Source organism: Amblyraja radiata, chromosome 5 (genome assembly GCF_010909765.2).
Source record: "Amblyraja radiata isolate CabotCenter1 chromosome 5, sAmbRad1.1.pri, whole genome shotgun sequence".
Classification (NCBI taxonomy): Eukaryota; Metazoa; Chordata; class Chondrichthyes; order Rajiformes; family Rajidae; genus Amblyraja; species Amblyraja radiata.
In genome coordinates this window covers 82051379-82071763 of record NC_045960.1, presented here as the reverse complement: position 1 = coordinate 82071763, position 20385 = coordinate 82051379, and the positions used below count along the sequence as shown (strand labels likewise).

Here is a 20385-nt window from a genome sequence, read left to right as displayed (position 1 = left end):
TAGACCTATTAGTTTGACGTCAGTGGTGGGCAAATTAATGGAAAGAATACTTAGAGATAATATATATAAGCATCTGGATAAACAGGGTCTGATTAGGAACAGTCAACATGGATTTGTGCCTGGAAGGTCATGTTTAACTAATCTTCTTGAATTTTTTGAAGATGTTACTCGGGAAATTGATGAGGGTAAAGCAGTGGATGTTGTGTATATGGACTTCAGTAAGGCCTTTGACAAGGTTCCTCATGGAAGGTTGGTTAAGAAGGTTCAATGGTTGGGTATTAATGGTGGAGTAGCAAGATGGATTCAACAGTGGCTGAATGGGAGATGCCAGAGAGTAATGGTGGATGGTTGTTTGTCAGGTTGGAGGCCAGTGACGAGTGGGGTGCCACAGGGATCTGTGTTGGGTCCACTGTTGTTTGTCATGTACATCAATGATCTGGACGATGGTGTGGTAAATTGGATTAGTAAGTATGCAGATGATACTAAGATAGGTGGGGTTGCGGGTAATGAAGAAGAGTTTCAAAGTCTACAGAGAGATTTATGCCAGTTGGAAGAGTGGGCTGAAAGATGGCAGATGGAGTTTAATGCTGATAAGTGTGAGGTGCTACATCTTGGCAGGACAAATCAAAATAGGACGTACATGGTAAATGGTAGGGAATTGAAGAATGTAGGTGAACAGAGGGATCTGGGAATAACTGTGCACAGTTCCATGAAAGTGGAATCTCATGTAGATAGGGTGGTAAAGAAAGCTTTTGGTGTGCTGGCCTTTATAAATCAGAGCATTGAGTATAGAAGTTGGGATGTAATGTTAAAATTGTACAAGGCATTGGTGAGGCCAATTCTGGAGTATGGTGTACAATTTTGGTCGCCTAATTATAGGAAGGATGTCAACAAAATAGAGAGAGTACAGAGGAGATTTACTAGAATGTTGCCTGGGTTTCAGCAACTAAGTTACAGAGAAAGGTTGAACAAGTTAGGGCTTTATTCTTTGGAGCGCAGAAGGTTAAGGGGGGACTTGATAGAGGTTTTTAAAATGATGAGAGGGATAGACAGAGTTGACGTGGAAAAGCTTTTCCCACTGAGAGTAGGGAAGATTCAAACAAGGGGACATGACTTGAGAATTAAGGGACTGAAGTTTAGGGGTAACATGAGGGGGAACTTCTTTACTCAGAGAGTGGTAGCTGTGTGGAATGAGCTTCCAGTGAAGGTGGTAGAGGCAGGTTCGTTTTTATCATTTAAAAATAAATTGGATAGTTATATGGATGGGAAAGGAATGGAGGGTTATGGTCTGAGCGCAGGTATATGGGACATGGGGAGATTATGTGTTCGGCACGGACTAGAGGGGTCGAGATGGCCTGTTTCCGTGCTGTAATTGTTATATGGTTATATGGTTAATTAGTATAATATGGGAATGTGTTTTCCAGAACACTTACTAGAATTCACATTATAAGCTCTTCATGAAAAAAAAAAATCACAATGCCATGACAGTATAAAAATTGATTTTGAAAGGTCCTGGTGTTTCACTTCACCTGGAAAGGCACTTCTATTTACTTAACCAGTTTTAATAAAGAGAAAGTGTCTGAGTGAAGTGAAAATCCCAAGAGTATGGACTGACAGCATTGATTTTTATTATGAAGAGCACACTAATGTTCCTAGTTTTAGCAAGTAGTTGATTTTGGAAAAGTTAGAAATGTAATTTTTGTTCCGTGGTTCTGTGCTAATTATTCATTGTTATTTTGTTGCTTTTATCATTGTCAGGTGTGTGGAATCCTTTTTACTGAACAATCATTTGGATATTTCAGCCAGCTTGAACACTATATAATTACATTATATGTCAAGGGGTTTGAGTCAGTTTCTAAACAACATTTGCAGAAATACTGAATGCAAATGGGAAGTTCCATGGGTACTAGTCTCCCTGAGTGGCACAACATACAAGAAGCTTGTGCTGTGTGTAAACTGTGTTGTGGTTTGAACAATTCAGCTTGGTATTTGCACTATTGCATGTCTAAGAAGAATTCACATTTTTCACACAAACATAATCCTGAAATGAACAACTAACCAGTTTCGGTATTATATTGGCTCGTGGAGGGCGTGACACAGGAAAAATATTCTTAAGTACCTTTAGATATAACATCAGGAGAAAGGTAGTTTGATGGGTGTTCGGCTCAATTTAAAGTACAACTTCAAGTTCTGAAATGCAATATGAAAATCTTCTGTGTTCCTGATACAATCACTGTCAATTGAGAAAAGCTGACCCAGTGTCTCCTAATCCCACAATTCAAATTTTACCATGCTCTTTAATGTTCTCAATTTAAATCACACACCTTTTGGAACACACATTTTAAAATTTAACGTTTGCTCAGATGCAAGTATTTTAGGAAATGTTCATGAGACCACAAACAAGTGGGAAAGGTGGAAGGACAGAAGTGACGGTAGACAAAAATGCTGGAGAAACTCAGCGGGTGAGGCAGCATCTATGGAGCGAAGGAATGGGTGACGTTGCACCCATTCTTCAGACTGATGGGGGGGGGGGGGGGGGGTGGGGGAAGAAGAAAGGAAGAGTTGGAGACAGTGGGCTGTGGGAGAGCTGGGGAGGGATAAGAGGGAGAAAGCAAGGACTACCTAAAATTGGGGAAGTCAATGTTCATACCGCTGGGGTGTAAAGTACCTAAGTGAAATATGAGGTGCTGATCCTCCAATTTACAGTGGACCTCACTCTGGCCATGGAGGAGGCCCAGGACAGAAAGGTCAGATTCAGAATGAAGTGCTGAGCCACTGGGAGATCAGGTTGGTTATTGCGAACTGAGCGGAGGTGTTGAGCGAAGCGATCGCCTATGCTTGGTCTCACCGATGTAGAGCAGCTGACATCTAGAGCAGCGGATGCAATAGATGAGGTTGGAGGAGGTGCAAGTGAACCTCTGCCACACCTGGAAAGACTGACCCAAGGGGGGAGGTAAAGCAACAAGTGTAGCATTTCCTGCAGTTGCAAGGGAAAGTACCAGGGGAAGGGGTGGTTTGGGTGGGAAGGGAAGAATTGACCAGGGAGTTACGGAGGGAGCGGTCTCTGCGGAAAGCCGACGGGAGGAGATGGGAAGATGTGGCTAGTGGTGGGATCCCGTTGGAGGTGGCGAAAATGTCAGAGGATTATCTGTTGTATGTGACGGCTGCTAGGATGGAAAGTGAGGACAAGGGGGACTCTGGGGGGGATGGGGAGTGAGAGCAGAGTTACAGAGTATAGAAGAGACCCTGGTAAGAGCCTCATCTATAGTCGAAGAGGGGAACCCCTGAAGAATGAGGACATCTCTGATGACCAGGTTTGGAACACCTCATCCTGGGAACACCTCCCTCTCTGCACCCCCCCCCCCCCCCCCCCCCCCACTTCTCTAGGGAATGGTGAATATTGGGACCTATGGGGGGTGGTGGAGTATTGCGTTCAGGAACTGAAAAGTGCAGTTTCATGCCACTTCAAGCGGGGTGCAAGGCCACCAATGACAGTCATGCCCTTTCCCTCCCCCATCTTGCAGAGACTGAGCCACGCCCGCACTACCGGGTTTTATAGTCCCTCCCCCCTCCCGCCAGAAGGCGTGGCCATCATGGCGTGATTGACAGGAAGAATCTCAACATATTTTAAACATTAATAAGTCTTTTATTTTTCATCGATGGGAAAAGCCTCTGGCCCTGACAGCTGGAGGGGGACTCTGAGTAAGATGGCCAAAAATCACAGCCGTAAGTGGTAGCGTTTTTTTTCTAAAATCAATTTACAGTGCAAACAGGAAGTGGTCAAGTTTAGACTTTTAATTATATAGATAGATGACAGGTCTCTATTGCAGCAGAGCACACCTGCGTCCCTTGACAAGTCATCTGAAAACTGACCACCATATTTATATTGACAGTGATTAGTTTCTCAACATCAATCTGTGCATAGATTGTATTTGTTGGATAAAAATTGCAAATCTTGCGTGAGGCTGACCATGACATTACACACAGCAGTGGATAACATGGATTAAATGTAGCTGTATACTGTATGATATTGTGATTGAAGGAATAAATTGATACAAAAAACTTAAAGCGGAAGTGAAAACATGAGGGAGTGAGGAGGGAAGCCAAGAGAAATTTTGAAAATAAGATTGCTGAGGATCTCAATTAATTTTTTTTCTGGCAATAATAAAGGCACCTATTTTACACCAAATAACTAAATGTTAACATCAATCATAAAGTGAAAATCTCGGAAATATGCTCGACAAGCAATATATAATTACCATATTTCCCGACAATGAAGACGCTATTCTTTACCCAAAGATAAGGCACGGAAATGTACCTGCGTCTTGGAGGCCGAAGTTAGGTTGTTAGCCAAGAAAGTTAGACTTGGCTATCCCTCAGTAAAGCAACGTCAAGAACGATGTTGCTGTACTGAGGGATAGCCAAGTCTATCCCTCATTGCTGGCAGCTGATGGGAAGCGGCTGTAAAAGGACAGCGCCGCTGGGGAGGGGGTGGAGAGAGTTCCTTTGACAGCGTGTAGGGAGTCTGGCCCGGGTAAGCACGGGCAGGAGCGTTGAGAAGGAGGGGGTCGGGGATCATGTCAGTGACTCACTCACCGCTGCCGCAGCTCTCCGGGCGGGGAGCCACCGCATTGTGGCCGGGGAGCGAAGTAGCTCGGATGGCTGCGAGCGGCCGCCGGGGCCGGACAGTGGAACCGGCCGCCACCTCAGTGCCTTCTGCCGGCCGGCCAGCCACGGTGGATGGAGGTGGTGGTTGGTGGTTAGCTACTGGGGCAAATGAGCAGACCTGGCAAGCGAGCCGACCTAGGAGCAACAGCCAGACCCGGGGCAAGCAAGCCGACCTGGACGCTACAGCCAGACCTGGTGCAAGCAAGCCGACCTGGGAACTGCAGCTAGTCCCGGGGACGCGAGGGATCTGGGAACTGAAGCCAGTCCTGGGGACGCTAGGGATCTGGGAACTGCAGCCAGTCCTGGGGCACGCAGGCTATGTTGCCGACCCCTGGACTAAACCAAACCCTTGATCCTGTCCCACCATCCTTTTTTCAAAATTTGGCAATTGGGGGTGCGTCTTCGACGCAGGTGCGTCATTGCCGGGAAATACGATACTTAATTTATTTACTCAGTGCTTGTTCTTGTCCGCAGAATTCTTGGCTCTTTCATCCCACTTCCACTCTCTACCCACCAACACCAACAGTGAATCAGGCAGCATCTGTGGAAAAAAGTAACTTTTCCCACTGCTCATTTCCCTCCACAGAAGCGGCCTAATTTGCTGAGTCCCGCCAGCAGTATACTTTTTGCTCGTGATTCAGAATCTCCAATCTCTTGTGTCTACATCCGGGACACTTATGACACTCTAAAACATTTTAACATTTTTAAGTAACCTTTTTTAAACAATGGATGCTACTTCTCCATCCCACAGCATGGTGCCTCAGAATCCATACTTTCTTGATCTGACTTCCTCTACCACTTGTAGAAACAATGAACTGCAGATATTGCTTTACCCAAAAGGATACAAAGTGCTTGAGTAACTCAGCTGGTCTGGTGGCATCTCTGGAGAACAAGGATACAGTGCATTCAGAAAGTATTCAGACCCCTTCACATTTTCCACATTTTGTTACGTTACGGCCTTAATTTAAAATAGAATAAATTCATTTTTTTTATCATCTGGAAACACACAATACCCCAGAATGAAGAAGCGAAAACAGGTGATCAGAAATTTTTGCAAAGTAATTAAAAATAAATAACTGAAATATTACATTTTCATAAATATCCAGACGCTTTGCTATGACACTCAAGATTGAGCTTAAGTTCATCCTTTTCCATTGATTATCCTTGAGATGTTTCTACAGTGGTAAATTAAATTGCATGGACATGATTTGGAAAGGCTGTATATACAGTAAGGTCCCACAGTTGACAGTGCCTGTCAGAGCAAAAACCAAGCCATGAAGACAAAGAAATTGTCCGTAGACCTCCGAGACAGGATTGTGTCGAGACACAGATCTGGGTAAGGGTATAAAACAATTTCTGCAGCATTGCAGGTCCCGAAGAGCACAGTGGCCTCCGTCATTCTTAAATGGAAGAACTTTGGAACCACCAGGACTCTTCATAGAGCTGGCCGCCCGGCCAAACTGAGCAATCGGGGGAGAAGGGACTTGGTCAGGGAGCTGACCAAGAACCCGATGGTCACTCTGACAGAGTTCCTCTGTGGAGATGGGAAAACCTTCCAGAAGGACAACTATATCTGCAGCACTCCTCCAATCAGGCCTCTATGGTAGAGTAGCCAGACGGAAGCCACTCCTCAGTAAAAGGCACATGACAGCCCTTGGAGTTTGCCGAAAGCCACCTAAAGGACTCTCAGACCATGAGAAACAAGATTCTCTGGTCTGATGAAACCACGATTGAACTCTTTGGCCTGAATGCTGAGCGAGTCTGGAGGAAACCAGGCACCGCTCATCACCTGGCCAATACCATACCTACGGTGAAGCATGGTGGTGGCAGCGTCATGCTGTCGGGAATGTTTTCAATGGCAGGAACTGGGAGGGAAAGATGAACAGAGCAAAGTACAGAGAGATCCTTGATGAAAACCTGCTACAGAGCATTCTGGATCTCAGACTGGGGCGGAGGTTCATCTTCCAACAGGACAACGACCCTAAGCACACAGCCAAGACAACGCAGGAGTGGCTTTGTGACAAGTCTGTGAATGTCCTTGAGTGGCCCAGCCAGAGCACGGACTGGAACCTGATCGAACATCTCTGGAGGGACCTGAAAATAGCTGTGCATCGACGCTCCCCATTCAACCTGACAGAGCTTGAGAGGATCTGCAGAGAAGAATGGGAGAAATGACTCAAATGCAGGTGTGCCAAGCTTGTAGCGTCATACCCAAAAAAGACTTGAGACTGTAATCACTGCCAAAGGTGCCTCAACAAAGAACTGAGTAAAGGGATCTGATTTTTGTTTAGTGGGTAAACAGGCATAAGGAGCTGACAGTTGAATCTTGTATTCAGCATTGTTGCCAATAATGTGTCCTCCTGATCTATTCGACACTTAAAGCAGAGTTGTCTGTAAATTCACTTTGTACTGAAATACTTATGTAAATATGATATTTGTTATTTCTTTTGAATTACTTTGCAAAAATTTCTAAACACCTGTTTTTGCTTTTATATTATGGGATATTGTGTGTAGATTGATTAAAAAAAAAAAAAAAAAAATGAATTTAATCCTTTTTTGAATAAGGCTGTAATGTAACAAAATGTGGAAAAAGTGAAGGGGTCTGAATACTTTCTAAATGCACTGTTGGTGGTGTTTTGGGTCGTGACCCTTCTTCAGACTTGCTGAATTACTCCAGCACTTTTTATCCCTCAAAACTTCCTTGGCTGAATGAACTTGATATTGAATGTCAATTTGACTCTTATTACTAAATCAAGATTGTAACTATGGGATCCCTTATGGGTCTAAGCCATATGGGTCTCTTTAGTGGGATCCCACTGCTTGTGGATATTTTTTAATTTAGTTCTGGGGTGGTGAACACCTTCATCTTTTCTAGTACATTGGGCCTTTCTCACGTTGTACATAGTGTACATCTCACCAATTACCATCTATCTCTCAATCTCACCTGGTTAACCTCCAACTTTGTTCTCTCCCTTTCTCCATTGTCCAGTTGAGTTAATTGTCATATGCATAAGTGAAGTGAGGTATATGTAGAATAAAAATGTTGCTTGCAGCAGCATCACAGACACACAAAATCAGACAATACAAATTATACCAAGCATTGAAAAGAAAGTCTGAAAAAACAAAACTTTTGGGCAAAATACACAATTAGAAAGGTCCATGGTAATGTAAGAGGTAGTCCATAGTTTTCTGTTACCAGATTATTGCAGGTCATCAGAGAAAGAGTGAGTGACCAGGATCCACCACAAGCTTGTGGACTTCTATGGCTAATTTTATTCTACATCAACCCTGCTGCTAATAAAGTCTCTATTCCATTTTCTTAGTTTCTATGTGTTTGTATTCACATTACCACATCCTATGTCAGTACAGTCATATAGCATAGAAAAAGAACTTCGCCCAACTTATCCGTGCTGACCAATGCCCCATCTAAGCTAGTCACATTTGCCCATGTTTGTCCCATATTCCTCCAAACCTTTGCTATACATGTACCTGTCCAAATGTTCTTTTAAATACTGTAATCATACCTGCTTTAATTATCTCCTCTGGCAGCTTGTTCGATATACCCAACACCCTCTGAGTGAAAAGGTTACCCCTCAGGTTTGTATTAAATCTTGTCCACTCTTGCTGTAAACCTATGTCCTCTGGCGGTGTACACAAAATGTTGGAGTAACTCAGCATCTCTCGAGCGAAGGAATGGGTGACGTTTCGGGTCGAGACCCTTCTTCAGACTGATCTACATTTCGAGTCGAGACCCTCTGGCTCCTGCTTTCCCTTACCATGGGTAACGAACTTTGTGCATTCACCCTATCATTACTCATGATTTTATATGCCTCCATAAGATCACTTCTTGGCCTCTTCTGCTCCAAGGAATATGGTGTGAGCCTGCCCAACCTCTCCCTATAGCCCAGCCCCTCAAATCCGGGCAACATCCTCGTAAATCTTTGCTGCACTCTTCCCGGTTTAATGACATCCTTCCTATAGCAGGGAGCCCAAACCTGAACACCATACTTAAAATGTAGCTTCATCAATGATAGGCCGAATGGCATAATTCTACTCCTGTTCCTATGACCAACGTCTTGTACTTCCAATGCATGTTTTTGTTTCTTTAACCATGATTTTCTTTCCACCAGAGGTTAGTGCACATTTCAACTGCATTGCTTTAATTTCCTATACTCTGTACTTATTCTCGTCCCAATAAAAGGATGGATCTTAAGGCCAGGAGAAATGCGAACAGGAGTAGGTCATTCAGTCCCTTATGCCTATTCTGCCATTCAGTCACATTTCCACCTGTTTTTGTGTTATCTGCAAATTTGGTTATCGAGTATGTGAACTTGCAGAACTCCTGTCAGAGAGAGGATGAGAACTTCAAAGTAGGCATACTTGGAGGAGATTTCGCAGTGGAGCAGAAAAGGGAAACATAAGAGACCACCAATGCTGGAATCTTGAGCAAGGCACAAAGTGCTGGTGGAATTCAGCAGGCCAGCCAGCATCTGTGGAGGGAATATGGACAGGCAACATTTTGGATTGGGGCCTTTCTTCAGATGCCTATTCCCTCTAGGTGGAAGTCCTATAGCAGTCGGGTAAGGGAAAGGATTGAGTGAAGTCCTTGGGCCATGATCGGATGTTTCAGAGATTTGGAAGTTGCATACTAGCACTGGAACGTGGCGACTCTTTGTGCGGTGCTCCAGAAGTGGAGCCATTGTTCTCGTGTATAGAACGATTTGACTGGATAGCATACTGAACATTTTGCTGTGTCTCTGTATGAGTGATAATAGATATACTACTATTTCTACAAGGAATTGTAAACAGTTGTCGCCCCCAGCCTGACCACCATAACACTCCACTGAGCACAGGTTGCCAACCTAAAAATGACCTTGCCCATACTCACTGCTTCCTGCTGTTAACCATTCCTCAATCCATGCCAATATCAATTAAATCTTTAGAGATAAACACGAGCCTTCAGTCTTGACCTGTCATTTTAATTCTTCACACCACGCTGACTTCTGATTTTGGCCTCTTATGCTATTTATAATGAAGTTCAATGCAAGCTCGAGAATCATTACCTGATCTTCTGACTTGGACAAATTCAGCAACTTCACCTGTGTAGGTTAATTTTCCCAAACAATGTTTGTTGTGTTTTCGTGTTCAGTTTCATATTTATGTTCAGGATTCATAACTAACATTTAATGATTTGGAACTTTCTGAAGAATGCTCAGCAAGATATTAAAATGCAAAAAAAGCTATATATGAAGGTCAAGTTTTGCCATTGTAGTTTCTTTATAGCTGTTATCTTTAGAAGTAACAAAAGCATGCATTTGTTGCTTTTGCAAGCTTAAATATAGTAATGCATCAAGGACCATATCCATCCTCCCCTTCCATCGGTATATTGTTGTTACTATATTCTTCATTTGCAGGGTGTACTGCAGTTAGACAAATTTACTGGAATAATGTCAACTTCGATCCCGACTAAGGATGTTGTCTGTACGGAGTTTGTATGTTCTCCCCGTAACTGCATGGGTTTTCTCCGAGATCTTCGGATTCCTCCCACACTCCAAAGACGTACAGGTTTGTAGGTTAACTGGCTTGGTATAAATGTAAAATTGTCCTTAGTGTGTGTAGGATAGTGTTAATGTGTGGGGGTCGGTGCAGACTCAAAGGGCCTGTTTCCATGCTGTATCCCTAAGCTAAACTAAATTAAACTTTACTGTCACTGGTACCTAGAGGGTTAAGAGCAACAGCACACATTTCCCTCAATGTTCCACATATTTTGATGTGACACAGACTATTTTTGCTTTCTGTGCAAAATAGAAAGCAACCAAAGTTTCATCGTACCGTGTATACGCCATAGTGGAAGTACCATGTTACTGAGGAGTTTCATGTATAAGTGAGCCACTGTAACATGAATGCAATTCCGAACTGAAAGATAGCTTGCACGTGCCAGCACTTATCCCAAAACAAAGAAAAAAGTCAAGGTACCAATCCAAATTGCCACCTTGCCAAGGTACCAATCCACAGCTCTACAAGATGTTGGTGTGGCTGCACCTTGAGTATTGTGTTCAGTTTTAGTTACAAGGATGATGCCAGGGCTATAGAGAGATTAGACAGACTAGGATTTAATTCCTTGGAGTGCAGGGGAAACCATGAGGGGAATAGATCGGGTGAACGCACAAGGTCATTTTCCGAGGAGGGAGATGAAGCTCTGGAGGGCATGGGTTTAAGGTGAGGGGGGAGGGGGGGAGATTTATTCTGAGAATCTCAGGAACTTGAGGGACAACTTTTTCCATACAATGTGGTGTGTGCATGGAATGAGCTGCCAAGGGAAGTAGTTGAAGCGGGTACAACAACATTTAAAAGGCACCAATGGACCGTTATTTACTTCACCTTCCTAAGGTCATCTGTTGCCAGTCCTGTTTTGTTCTGACCTTCTCTGTCTTGCAGTCTGAAGAAGAGTTCCGATCTGAAACGTTACCTATATTTCTCCAGAGATGCTGCCTGACCCGCTGAATTACGCCAGCATTTTGTGTCTATCTTCTTGGAAAGGCAGAAACCAGGAACATTTAAAAGACATTTGGATAGGTGGATAGGAAAGGTTTAGATGGATATGAGCCAAATGCTGGCAGGTGAGACTAACTTGGATGGGGCATTTTAGTTGTCATGGACAAGTTGGCTCAATTGGCCTGTTTCTGCGCTGTATAATTCTATTCCCCCAGGGAACATAGATAATACTGAGCTCTGCAGAAGGTCTATTCTCCCATCCCATTTAATTGTGAGAGTGGCTTTGCATATTTTAATCAAATTTAATTATTTCCCTGCATCCAACTGTTGGGAGGGCATGAGGAAAACGATCAAATAATATTTTTGGCGAAATGGAGTCCCTACCATGTCTGTTCTAGTTTATTGGAAAGCAAATACTTCTGTTGTATACGTTTCAAAGTATAAGAGACAGGAAGTCATGTTGCAGCTTTAAGACTTTGGTTAGGTTGCATTTTGGAGTATTGTGTGCAATTCTGGTCACCGCATTATAGGAAGGATGTGGAGGCTTTGAAAAGGGCGCAAAGACTGTTGGATTAGAGTATTGGCTATAGGGAAAGCTTGGGACAAATTTGAATTGTCTTCTCTGGAATGTTAGAGGATGATGTAAATAGGTGCTGATAAAAGTACACAAAATTGAGAGGTATGGGTAAGGTACAGTTCCCAGCATGGAAATGTCAACGACTAGAGTGCATAGCTTTAAGGTGTAAGGGCCATAGTTTAAAGAAGATATGCGGGGAAGTATTTTACTGAGTGGGTATCTGGAACGTACTACCAGGAGTAATCTTCTTCTTATCGAGTCCACACACAAGATTAGAAGTTGTTCAGCCAGAGCTGAACACACTTCTCGGCATCTGCACAATGGTGTCTGTCTTGCGCTTCTTGTGCGTGGTGGTGGAAAGATTGGTTGAAACAGGACCGCGACGTGAACGCTCTTTCCTTGGCCCCACCAGGAGTAATGGTGGGAGCAGATACGATAGTGGCTTTTAGCTGGGTACAGTTGTGCAGTGGTAGAGTTGCTGCTTTACAGCAATAGAGACCCGGGTTTGATCCTGACTGCGGGTGTTGTCTGTATGGAGTTTGTACGTACTCCCTGTGACCTTGTGGGTTTTCCGTGGATGCTCCAGTTTTCTCCCATGTTCCAAAGACGTGCAGGTTTGTAGGTTAATTGGCTTCTGTAAATTGACTCTAATGTGCAGGATGGAATTAGTGCATGGTGTTGATTGGTCTGCGCAGACTCAGTGGGCCGAAGGTCCTGTTCAATGCCATATCTCCACTATAACAATGTGGATGTGCAAGGTATGGAGAGAGATAATCACTTGCTGGCAGACGTGCTTCATGTTTGGCACAGACATTGTGGACCGAAGGACGTATATTCCATGTTTTAAAAAATAAATTTAATACATTTTTATTAGAGGCATCTGCATATCATAATCCAAACCAGTACAGACTTTGTTTAACGGTTATATATTAAGTATCCAGGTTTCCAGGGACCCAGTTACCAAAGTAGCTGGGATCCTCCTTTATCGGTTACCTATTAACATTGCCTCTAATTATTTATTTATATTTATAGATAGAAAAAAATAAAGAAAGAAAGAAATTAGAAAAATAGAATAAACTATCAATAATACAACTTGGGAGATAGGTCCGTAGGTCAGAGAACATAACTATTCATCTAGTCCTAGGTTCAGGCTTCAGTCCGGCCTCCGTGCCAGTCCGATCTACCCCTTCAAGTAATCTATAAATGGAGACCATATTCTAATGAATAATTCTGGTTTGTCAATTAAGACATATCTAATTTTTTCCAAATGTAAGGTCTCCGACATCTCCATAATCCACATCTTGATTGTGGGGGTTGTTGGGCCTTTCCAAAATTTTAATATCAATTTTTTCCCAATTATTATACTGTAATCAATGATTTTTTTTTGATTTATTGTGAGTTTTAGGTAATGTTCTTATATGCCCAATATTATTAATTTGGGGTCGGGATCTATTTGGATATTAACAACTACAGAGATTATTTTTAAAATATCCATCTGGTAATTTTAAATTTTAATACAGTTTACAAAAGTATGGGTTGTTAGCCATTTGGCATTGACATTTATCACAGATAGGAGAGATATTAGGAAAAATTCTATTTAATTTTGTTTTAGAATAATGCAGTCTATGTAGTACTTTAAATTGTATTAAAGAATGTCTGGTATTTAACGAACATTGGTGTATATGTTGTAGGCTTTCGTCCCAAATATCTTTCGTTATAGGTTGAGCTAATTCCTTTTCCCATGCTTCTCTGTATAATTCCGTCGGCAGATTCTCACTGTTTAATAATATATTATAAATGTGAGATATTAATTTGACTGTATTAGGGTGTTTATTCAAATATTCATCTAGAATCTCTAGTTCTCTAGTTCTGTTTTCTCGTGTATGTGTTTTAACATAATCTTTAAATTGTAAATATCAAAAAAAATATTTGAATGTAATCCGTAATTCTGTTGTAACTCCTGAAACGAGAGCAAAATATAAAGATGTCCCATATTTTTAATTCCATGATTTTTCCATTGTGCAAACCCTTTATCCAACACTGAGGGTTTAAATGAGGGATTATTTGCAATGGGGAGAGAAAGTGATAAATTATCCAATTTTAATGTCTTTTTTAATTGCTTCCAAATTCGAATACCACTATATATTATAGGGTTTTCACTATGGAGTTTGTATGTGCTCCCTGTGACCTTGTGGGTTTTCCGTGGGTGCTCCAGTTTTCTCCCATGTTCCAAAGACATGCAGGTTTGTAGGTTAATTGGCTTCTGTAAATTGACTCTAATGTGCAGGATAGAATTAGTGCATGGGTGTTGATTGGTCTGCGCAGACTCAGTGGGCCGAAGGTCCTGTTTCAATGCCATATCTCCACTATAAAAATGTGGATGTGCAAGGTATGGAAAGAGATGATCACTTGCTGGCAGACGTGCTTAGTTTACCTTGGGCTTCATGTTCGGCACAGACATTGTGGACCGAAGGATGTATATTCCATGTTTTATGGTACTTAAAAGCTTATGAAATGGAGGCAAGAGGCGCTGTTTGTTCCCCGATCCACCATTTGATAGGATTAAGGTTTAGCTTTTACTTCAGTGCCACGGTCTCTCATTAAATACATATCCATTGATTCCTTTAGCATCCAATAATCTTCCTTTAATATAGTCAACGTCTGAGTCGCCTGAGCAAAGTTGGATAGAAAATGTCAAAGATTCTCCAGCAGAAGATTCTCTCGTCTCCTGTTCTTAGTGGCTATTGCCTAACTTTGAGACTGGCCCCTGGTTCTCAATGTTACTGAAGGTGAAATATAACTCGGAACAGATCCATTTTTTTCTGTTTAATCTTTTTGCAGGGTATTTTCATAATCTATTGCAAGAATTACCTTCCTCAGGTTGCGAGTCCAGGCTTGTATAATACAGGTTCTTGGTAGACTGTTCAACGTGTAGTCTCACTAGGACCTTGTATAATTCCAGTATAGTATGTTCTCTTGTACTGAAATCCTCTTAAATTGAAAACTAGCATACTATTTACCTTATGAACTGATTGCTGTACCTGCTTGTTAATTTCTGTGATTTGCAGACAAGAACACAGGTCTCTTCTGAACACCAGCACTGTAATTCCTCACTACTTATATTTAAACTAAAAGCAAATACATTTAAGTTGACGACTTCACATTCTGCCACATCGTGTTCCATCTGCCACGTCCTTAGCCATTCAATTGACAGCCAATATCCCGCTGAAGTATTTCTGCATCCTGTTCACAACTTGCATTGTTCTAAGTTCTAGGTGCAGAATTAGGCCATTTAGCCCATCAAGTCAACTCTGCCATTCAATCTGGCCTGATCTTTCCTTCTATGTTAATATATTTGGATATATTACACTTGGTTCCCTTATCCAAATCATTGATAACGTTTATGTACAGTTGAGTCCACTTCACTGATCCCTACAGTACCCCACGTTAAGCAATTGCAAGAAAATGACTCTTTTCTCTCCATCCTCAATCCATGCCAGAATACAGTAAGCCCTCGTTATAATGGGGGGTGAGGGGGGAAGGATAATGGGAATGGTCCGTTTTGCCGTTTGTCTGCTAAAATCGTGTCGGGTATTATCATGGTATGTAGTTGAAACAAAGAACTGCAGATGACAGTTATTACACAAAAGAACACACACTACTGGAGTAACTCAGCAGGTCAGGCAGCATCTCTGGAGTATGTAGGTGACTTCAGGGGAGCAGGGGTGGGGGAGCAAAGAGGCTGAGTGGACATAGTGACTGGAGAACAGCTGTATCAACCGGTGAGTGCGGCAGGTGCACGGCTCTCTGGTGCAACTTGCAAGCTGATAGTGCTGTCGGAAGCCGGGACCAGGGAGGCTGTGCCGTGGGCAGTAACCAAAATCTGTTATAATGGGGTCTGTTAAAATGAGGGTTTACTGTACTTTCCTCAGTAGCATGTTTTATAATCTGGTTCAAGGTCTATGTCGCACCTCATCAAAAGCCTTCTGAAAAGTGCAAATGTAATTCATCAACTGGCTTGGCCTTCAACTGCAGTGTGCAACCTCAAACTCGGATTTGTGAAATGTGATTTTTTTTTTTCTCTCCCCCTACTTTTCAAAAATTATCTATGTTGACTCTGCCCAATCCTATTATTTATTTTCTGAGAGTCCTGTAAGCTTAAATTCTTAAATAGATTCTAGAAACGTAACTACTGCTGATGTTAGTCTAATTGGGCTATTGTTCCCTCTGTTTCTCCCCCTCCAATAAATAGTGGGGGTATATTTTCTATCTTTTTAAAATTGCAGTGGGCTGGCTGCAGCTCACCAGCTCAGTAGAAACATTTGAGTTAGGGGAGGCTTGGGAAGCTGAAAGGAAAGATTCAAAGGAGATGTTGCAGGCATAGGTTTTTAAAAATCCCCTTCTTAAAATGCGTTGCAGATGAAAGATTCATTAAAGATAAAGTTAATAGTCTGTAGAAGTTTGGACAGGGGAGGTGATGGGAGTGAGGTTTTGAAGGGGTAATTCATAGTATCAACTTTCACTATCGTACTGGTTAAATCATCAGTTTGATGAAATAAATGAGAGGACGTGAACTGTGGACCATTTCAAAAATGAGCTGAGATTGATGCGATTAGTACGTGACATTCTCTTACACAATTCAATGGGGCAGTGCCCATAAATTACTTAATGAAGAATATTAATAGTAGTGGGGTTGAGCAGTAGAACATAATATTGTGAAACTAGAGGAACACTTTTTGTGGCATTACTTTTTAAAGAGCTAAGATTTCGGAATTTCAGCAGAAATGCTCTGAACTAGTGTTCATTAATGATTTTGTGTTGGAAGCCAACCAAAAAATCCTCTGCTGGAAGCCTATTTTGGGAAATAAGTATATTACCAGGTTTACTTAAAATAAAATCAACCTGTGTAAGTCAAACGTTGACATTATTTTGAGGTATAGCTATGAAATTTTCATTTTTTGTGAAACAAGTGATTAACACAATGCATGCAATCTTCAGGCTGCTTTCCTCTTAGTGCTTCTGTGATTTTTGTGAACAATTTTTTTAAGTCTAGCGACTGTTGTAACTTAGGAAGCAAGATATCTAATTTTGATGATGCAAATGCCACAAACAGCAGTCATCATTACCAAGTTACTTGTGTTCATATTGCTGGCTGAAGAACATGTTGGGTGGCGCAGCAGCAGCTGGTAAACTGCTGCCGAGCAGTGCTAAAGTCCTGGGTTTCATCCTGACCTCTGGTGCTGTCTGCGTGGAGTTTGCATGTTCTCCCTGTGTCCGCCTGGGTTTGCTCCAGTTACCTCCCACATCCCAAAGCCTTGTGGGTTTATAGGATAATTGCCTCTGCAAATTGCCCCTTGTGTAGGGAATAGATGGCTTGTAGAGATCCTGCCATACAGTTATGGTTTATCCTGACCTCTGGCTTGTTCTGTGTGGAGTTTGCCTGTTCTCTGTGAAGAACAGTCACAGCTCAAAATGTCACCTGTCCATTGCCTCCCTAGATCCTGCCTTACTTGTTTAGTTCCTTCAAGGCCTACTGTGCTTCAAAGGAGTGTGGGAAGTAAGAGTCCCAGTGAGATTAAAACAGCCAGGATGAATTTAAAGGAAGGGTGGGAGATGGAGCGTAAGTGTGTTTAAATGTAGTATGGGAAACGGGGCCAGATAAACCAGTTGCTAAATCTTTGGGATTTCTTAAGAATCAAAGAATGGATAAAAATGCAGTTTTACTGGTGAGTGTTTGATAATCAGAATAGGGGGAAAATGTACATTAGAATCCCATCTGCTTTTGGGCCCATTACAAATTCTCATGAATATTAGTGATCCGGACTGGTATATCGGGTAAAATTTTGGAATTTGCAGCTGACACGAAACACAAATGGATCAATTATTGTAATAGATAGGAAAGAGTAGCATACTTCAAAAAGTAGCCACATGCTTCAAGGGCTCAGGTGAACGGGTAAAATGGCAGACATCCACAGCCACTGAAAATTTGTGTCGAAAAGGAGTAAATGGCCTATCCCACTTTCCCGAGTTACTCACGATTCTCCCGTGTTTTCCCCTTGATTCAAACTCAGAGATGCCAACCGTAGGTACTCAGGGCTATTTTTTTTACTCGTGGACATTTTTCAACATGTTGAAAAAATGTCCCGACTTACTTGATGTGCCCCGAGTACCTACGGCTGGCATTACGAGCCGCTACGAAATATCTACGGACTCACTACAGACATTCCCCGAGTTTGAATCAAGGGGAAAACTCGGGAGAATTTGTGAGTAACTCGGGAAAGTGGGATGGGCTAAATAGAAATAAACAAAATGTTACTATTTTAAAAGGATGTTGCAGGTACAGATATCTGCTGTGTGTTGAAGGTGACAGAATGGGCAGCAAGGTGACATAATCATTGGCTGTGTAATGTGAAGAATGGGGTGCAGAAGCAGGAAAGCTGTGCTAAATCTTCATGACATATTGGTTAATTAGAAGGTAGATACAAAATGCTGGAGTAATTCAGCTGGTCAGGCAGCGTCTCTAGAGAGAAGGAATGGGTGATGTTTCGGGTCGAGACCCTTCTTCAGAATGGTTAATTAGAATATTGAAATCAGTTCAGGGTACTATGCTTAAGGAAAATTTCCTCTTTGCCTGATTAATCTGCTATCCAGGATGCAGGACTCAGTTCACAATGCGATTAAAAAGAGAGATTATTCTTGGAACAAAGAAGATGAAAGTGGGAGATTTGTTAATAACATTAAATCATAGATAATTTTAGTGAGAATAAAAGGGAAATCTGTTTTCCAATAGCAGTCTTCAATAATCAAAGGACATGCTTTTTTTGCTGCAAATATCTTTCTACAATTATATGTGAGCATTCTGGGAAATGTTACTATTTTTAGCTCCCATTGTTGTGCTCCTATGTGAGAGATGCAGTGAAAAAATTAAAATCTAGTTTAATTGAGCTTTTGTAATGGCAGCATTCAGTGCATACAGCAGGATTTCCATTCGTTAAAGTAATTACTTTTGGTAAATGGTGGTGATATTTAATAAAGTAGAATTGGCAGTCTTTGCTACTGCTATTACAGTAAATTATTATGTCTTACTGGCTACAATTTAGCATGGGAACCAGCCAGGATCCTAAAACGCCACAGTTAGTAATGTAAGAAATGTAAGAGGCTTTGACAGCTAGTAAGTTCCTGCCTTCAGGCTCATTTCCCTGTCAAAGATCTCATCCACAAATATCGAGTATGCATGGAACCCATTGAAAAATATACATATGTAGAAGTAAATAGCATTTGTTTATCAATGTGTTATGGAAATGAGTTGGTCAGTATAACTACTTTGGGTTTCCCGGTAATGATAATTGACAATTTGCTGCTTGTACAATAAGTAATTACACTGTTTTTGGTTTATGCTATCAGAGCATGGAACAGGAGTGATATCATTTTTTTCAAACCATAAATGTGAAATTATCAGCAAAAATACGTGAATCATGCATTCATTAATAGGTCACAAATGACAATGAGTCTGATTTAATACTTAAATACAAGTTTTCCATCCGGGTAAAACCTATCCAGACACCAACCTAAATTGAAGCACACAGTCAAGCGTTCATTAAAATTAGCATGTTAACTGTTTTTCATTTTGTTATAAATACATAATCTTTATTTTTAGGCACTGGATGTGGATCGTGGAGTGTTACAAAAGATGAAGAAGTCTGTTAAAGCTATTTATACATCTGGACTAGGTAAAGAGCTGCTTCAATAATTGATTACAATATGTGAGGGATCTGTGTGTTCCTTTTTTTTGATCTGCATGTCCATGCAATATATGTATTTCTCTGCACTCAAACCAAGGTTAGTATAATGAAAATAACACGTTTGACTCAATGAAGTACTTTTGGAATGAACGATACACTTCCAAACAAAATGTCATAATAAAAATTGTATGATTAATGTTATATCCCAATTTAAAGAATAAATTGCATCCCATATTCAAGAATTTGATTGTATCTACATTTTTAATGTGTATAAGTGAAGGTGATGCCTATGTTTCTCTGCTGCTCCAGATGTGCTATGGTAATTCATCATCAAATGACATCACATTGAAATACCGAGAAGGATGCAAATTGTAGTATTTAACTGAAAAATATCCACCAAAACAAAAAAGCACAGGGTCTGTCTATTCGTGAATAAATCAAATTTTAATTAACGCTGAACAACCTCTCTGACGTTGGAAATCTTTTCATTTGTAGTGTGTCCCTTTTCCTCAGAATTGAATCTGTCTCTCCCTTTCTGGCCCGTATTTGAGCTTTTTGTTCTCCTTTATTTAACTTGGCGCTTTTGCTAAGCTATTCTAAGCTGTTGTTTGGTTCAAATTGTACACATTTTGTTGATTCCCCCCCCCCAATATGATTAGCTGACAAGATACAGAATGGGTTCTACTGTTCACACAAATCAAATTCCAGGGAAAGGATATCACTCTGTTTTGGATTTCCAATCATTGTAAATTTCCAAAAAGTTCCAAAACGTTTGTAGAAGTAAATAGGTGACATACTTGAATTTCTTAGTACTCATCATCATTACTTTGTTCAGTTACTACAATTTATCACAAAAAAACTTTTCTGGGAGCATTGGTCTCTCTGCGTTGGTCTCTTTTTTCA

The 20385-nt window shown here is 41.4% G+C and overlaps 1 protein-coding gene across 2 annotated transcripts in view; it reads left to right on the top strand.

The window, feature by feature from the left end:
* Positions 1-20385, top strand: part of asap2 (ArfGAP with SH3 domain, ankyrin repeat and PH domain 2) — a 144773-nt gene that overhangs the window by 22839 nt on the left and 101549 nt on the right. For both annotated transcript variants that reach the window (XM_033021619.1, XM_033021618.1), the window contains exon 2: positions 19398-19470. In XM_033021619.1, the coding sequence (XP_032877510.1) occupies positions 19398-19470 (73 nt within the window). The remainder of the gene's footprint in view (positions 1-19397; positions 19471-20385) is intronic.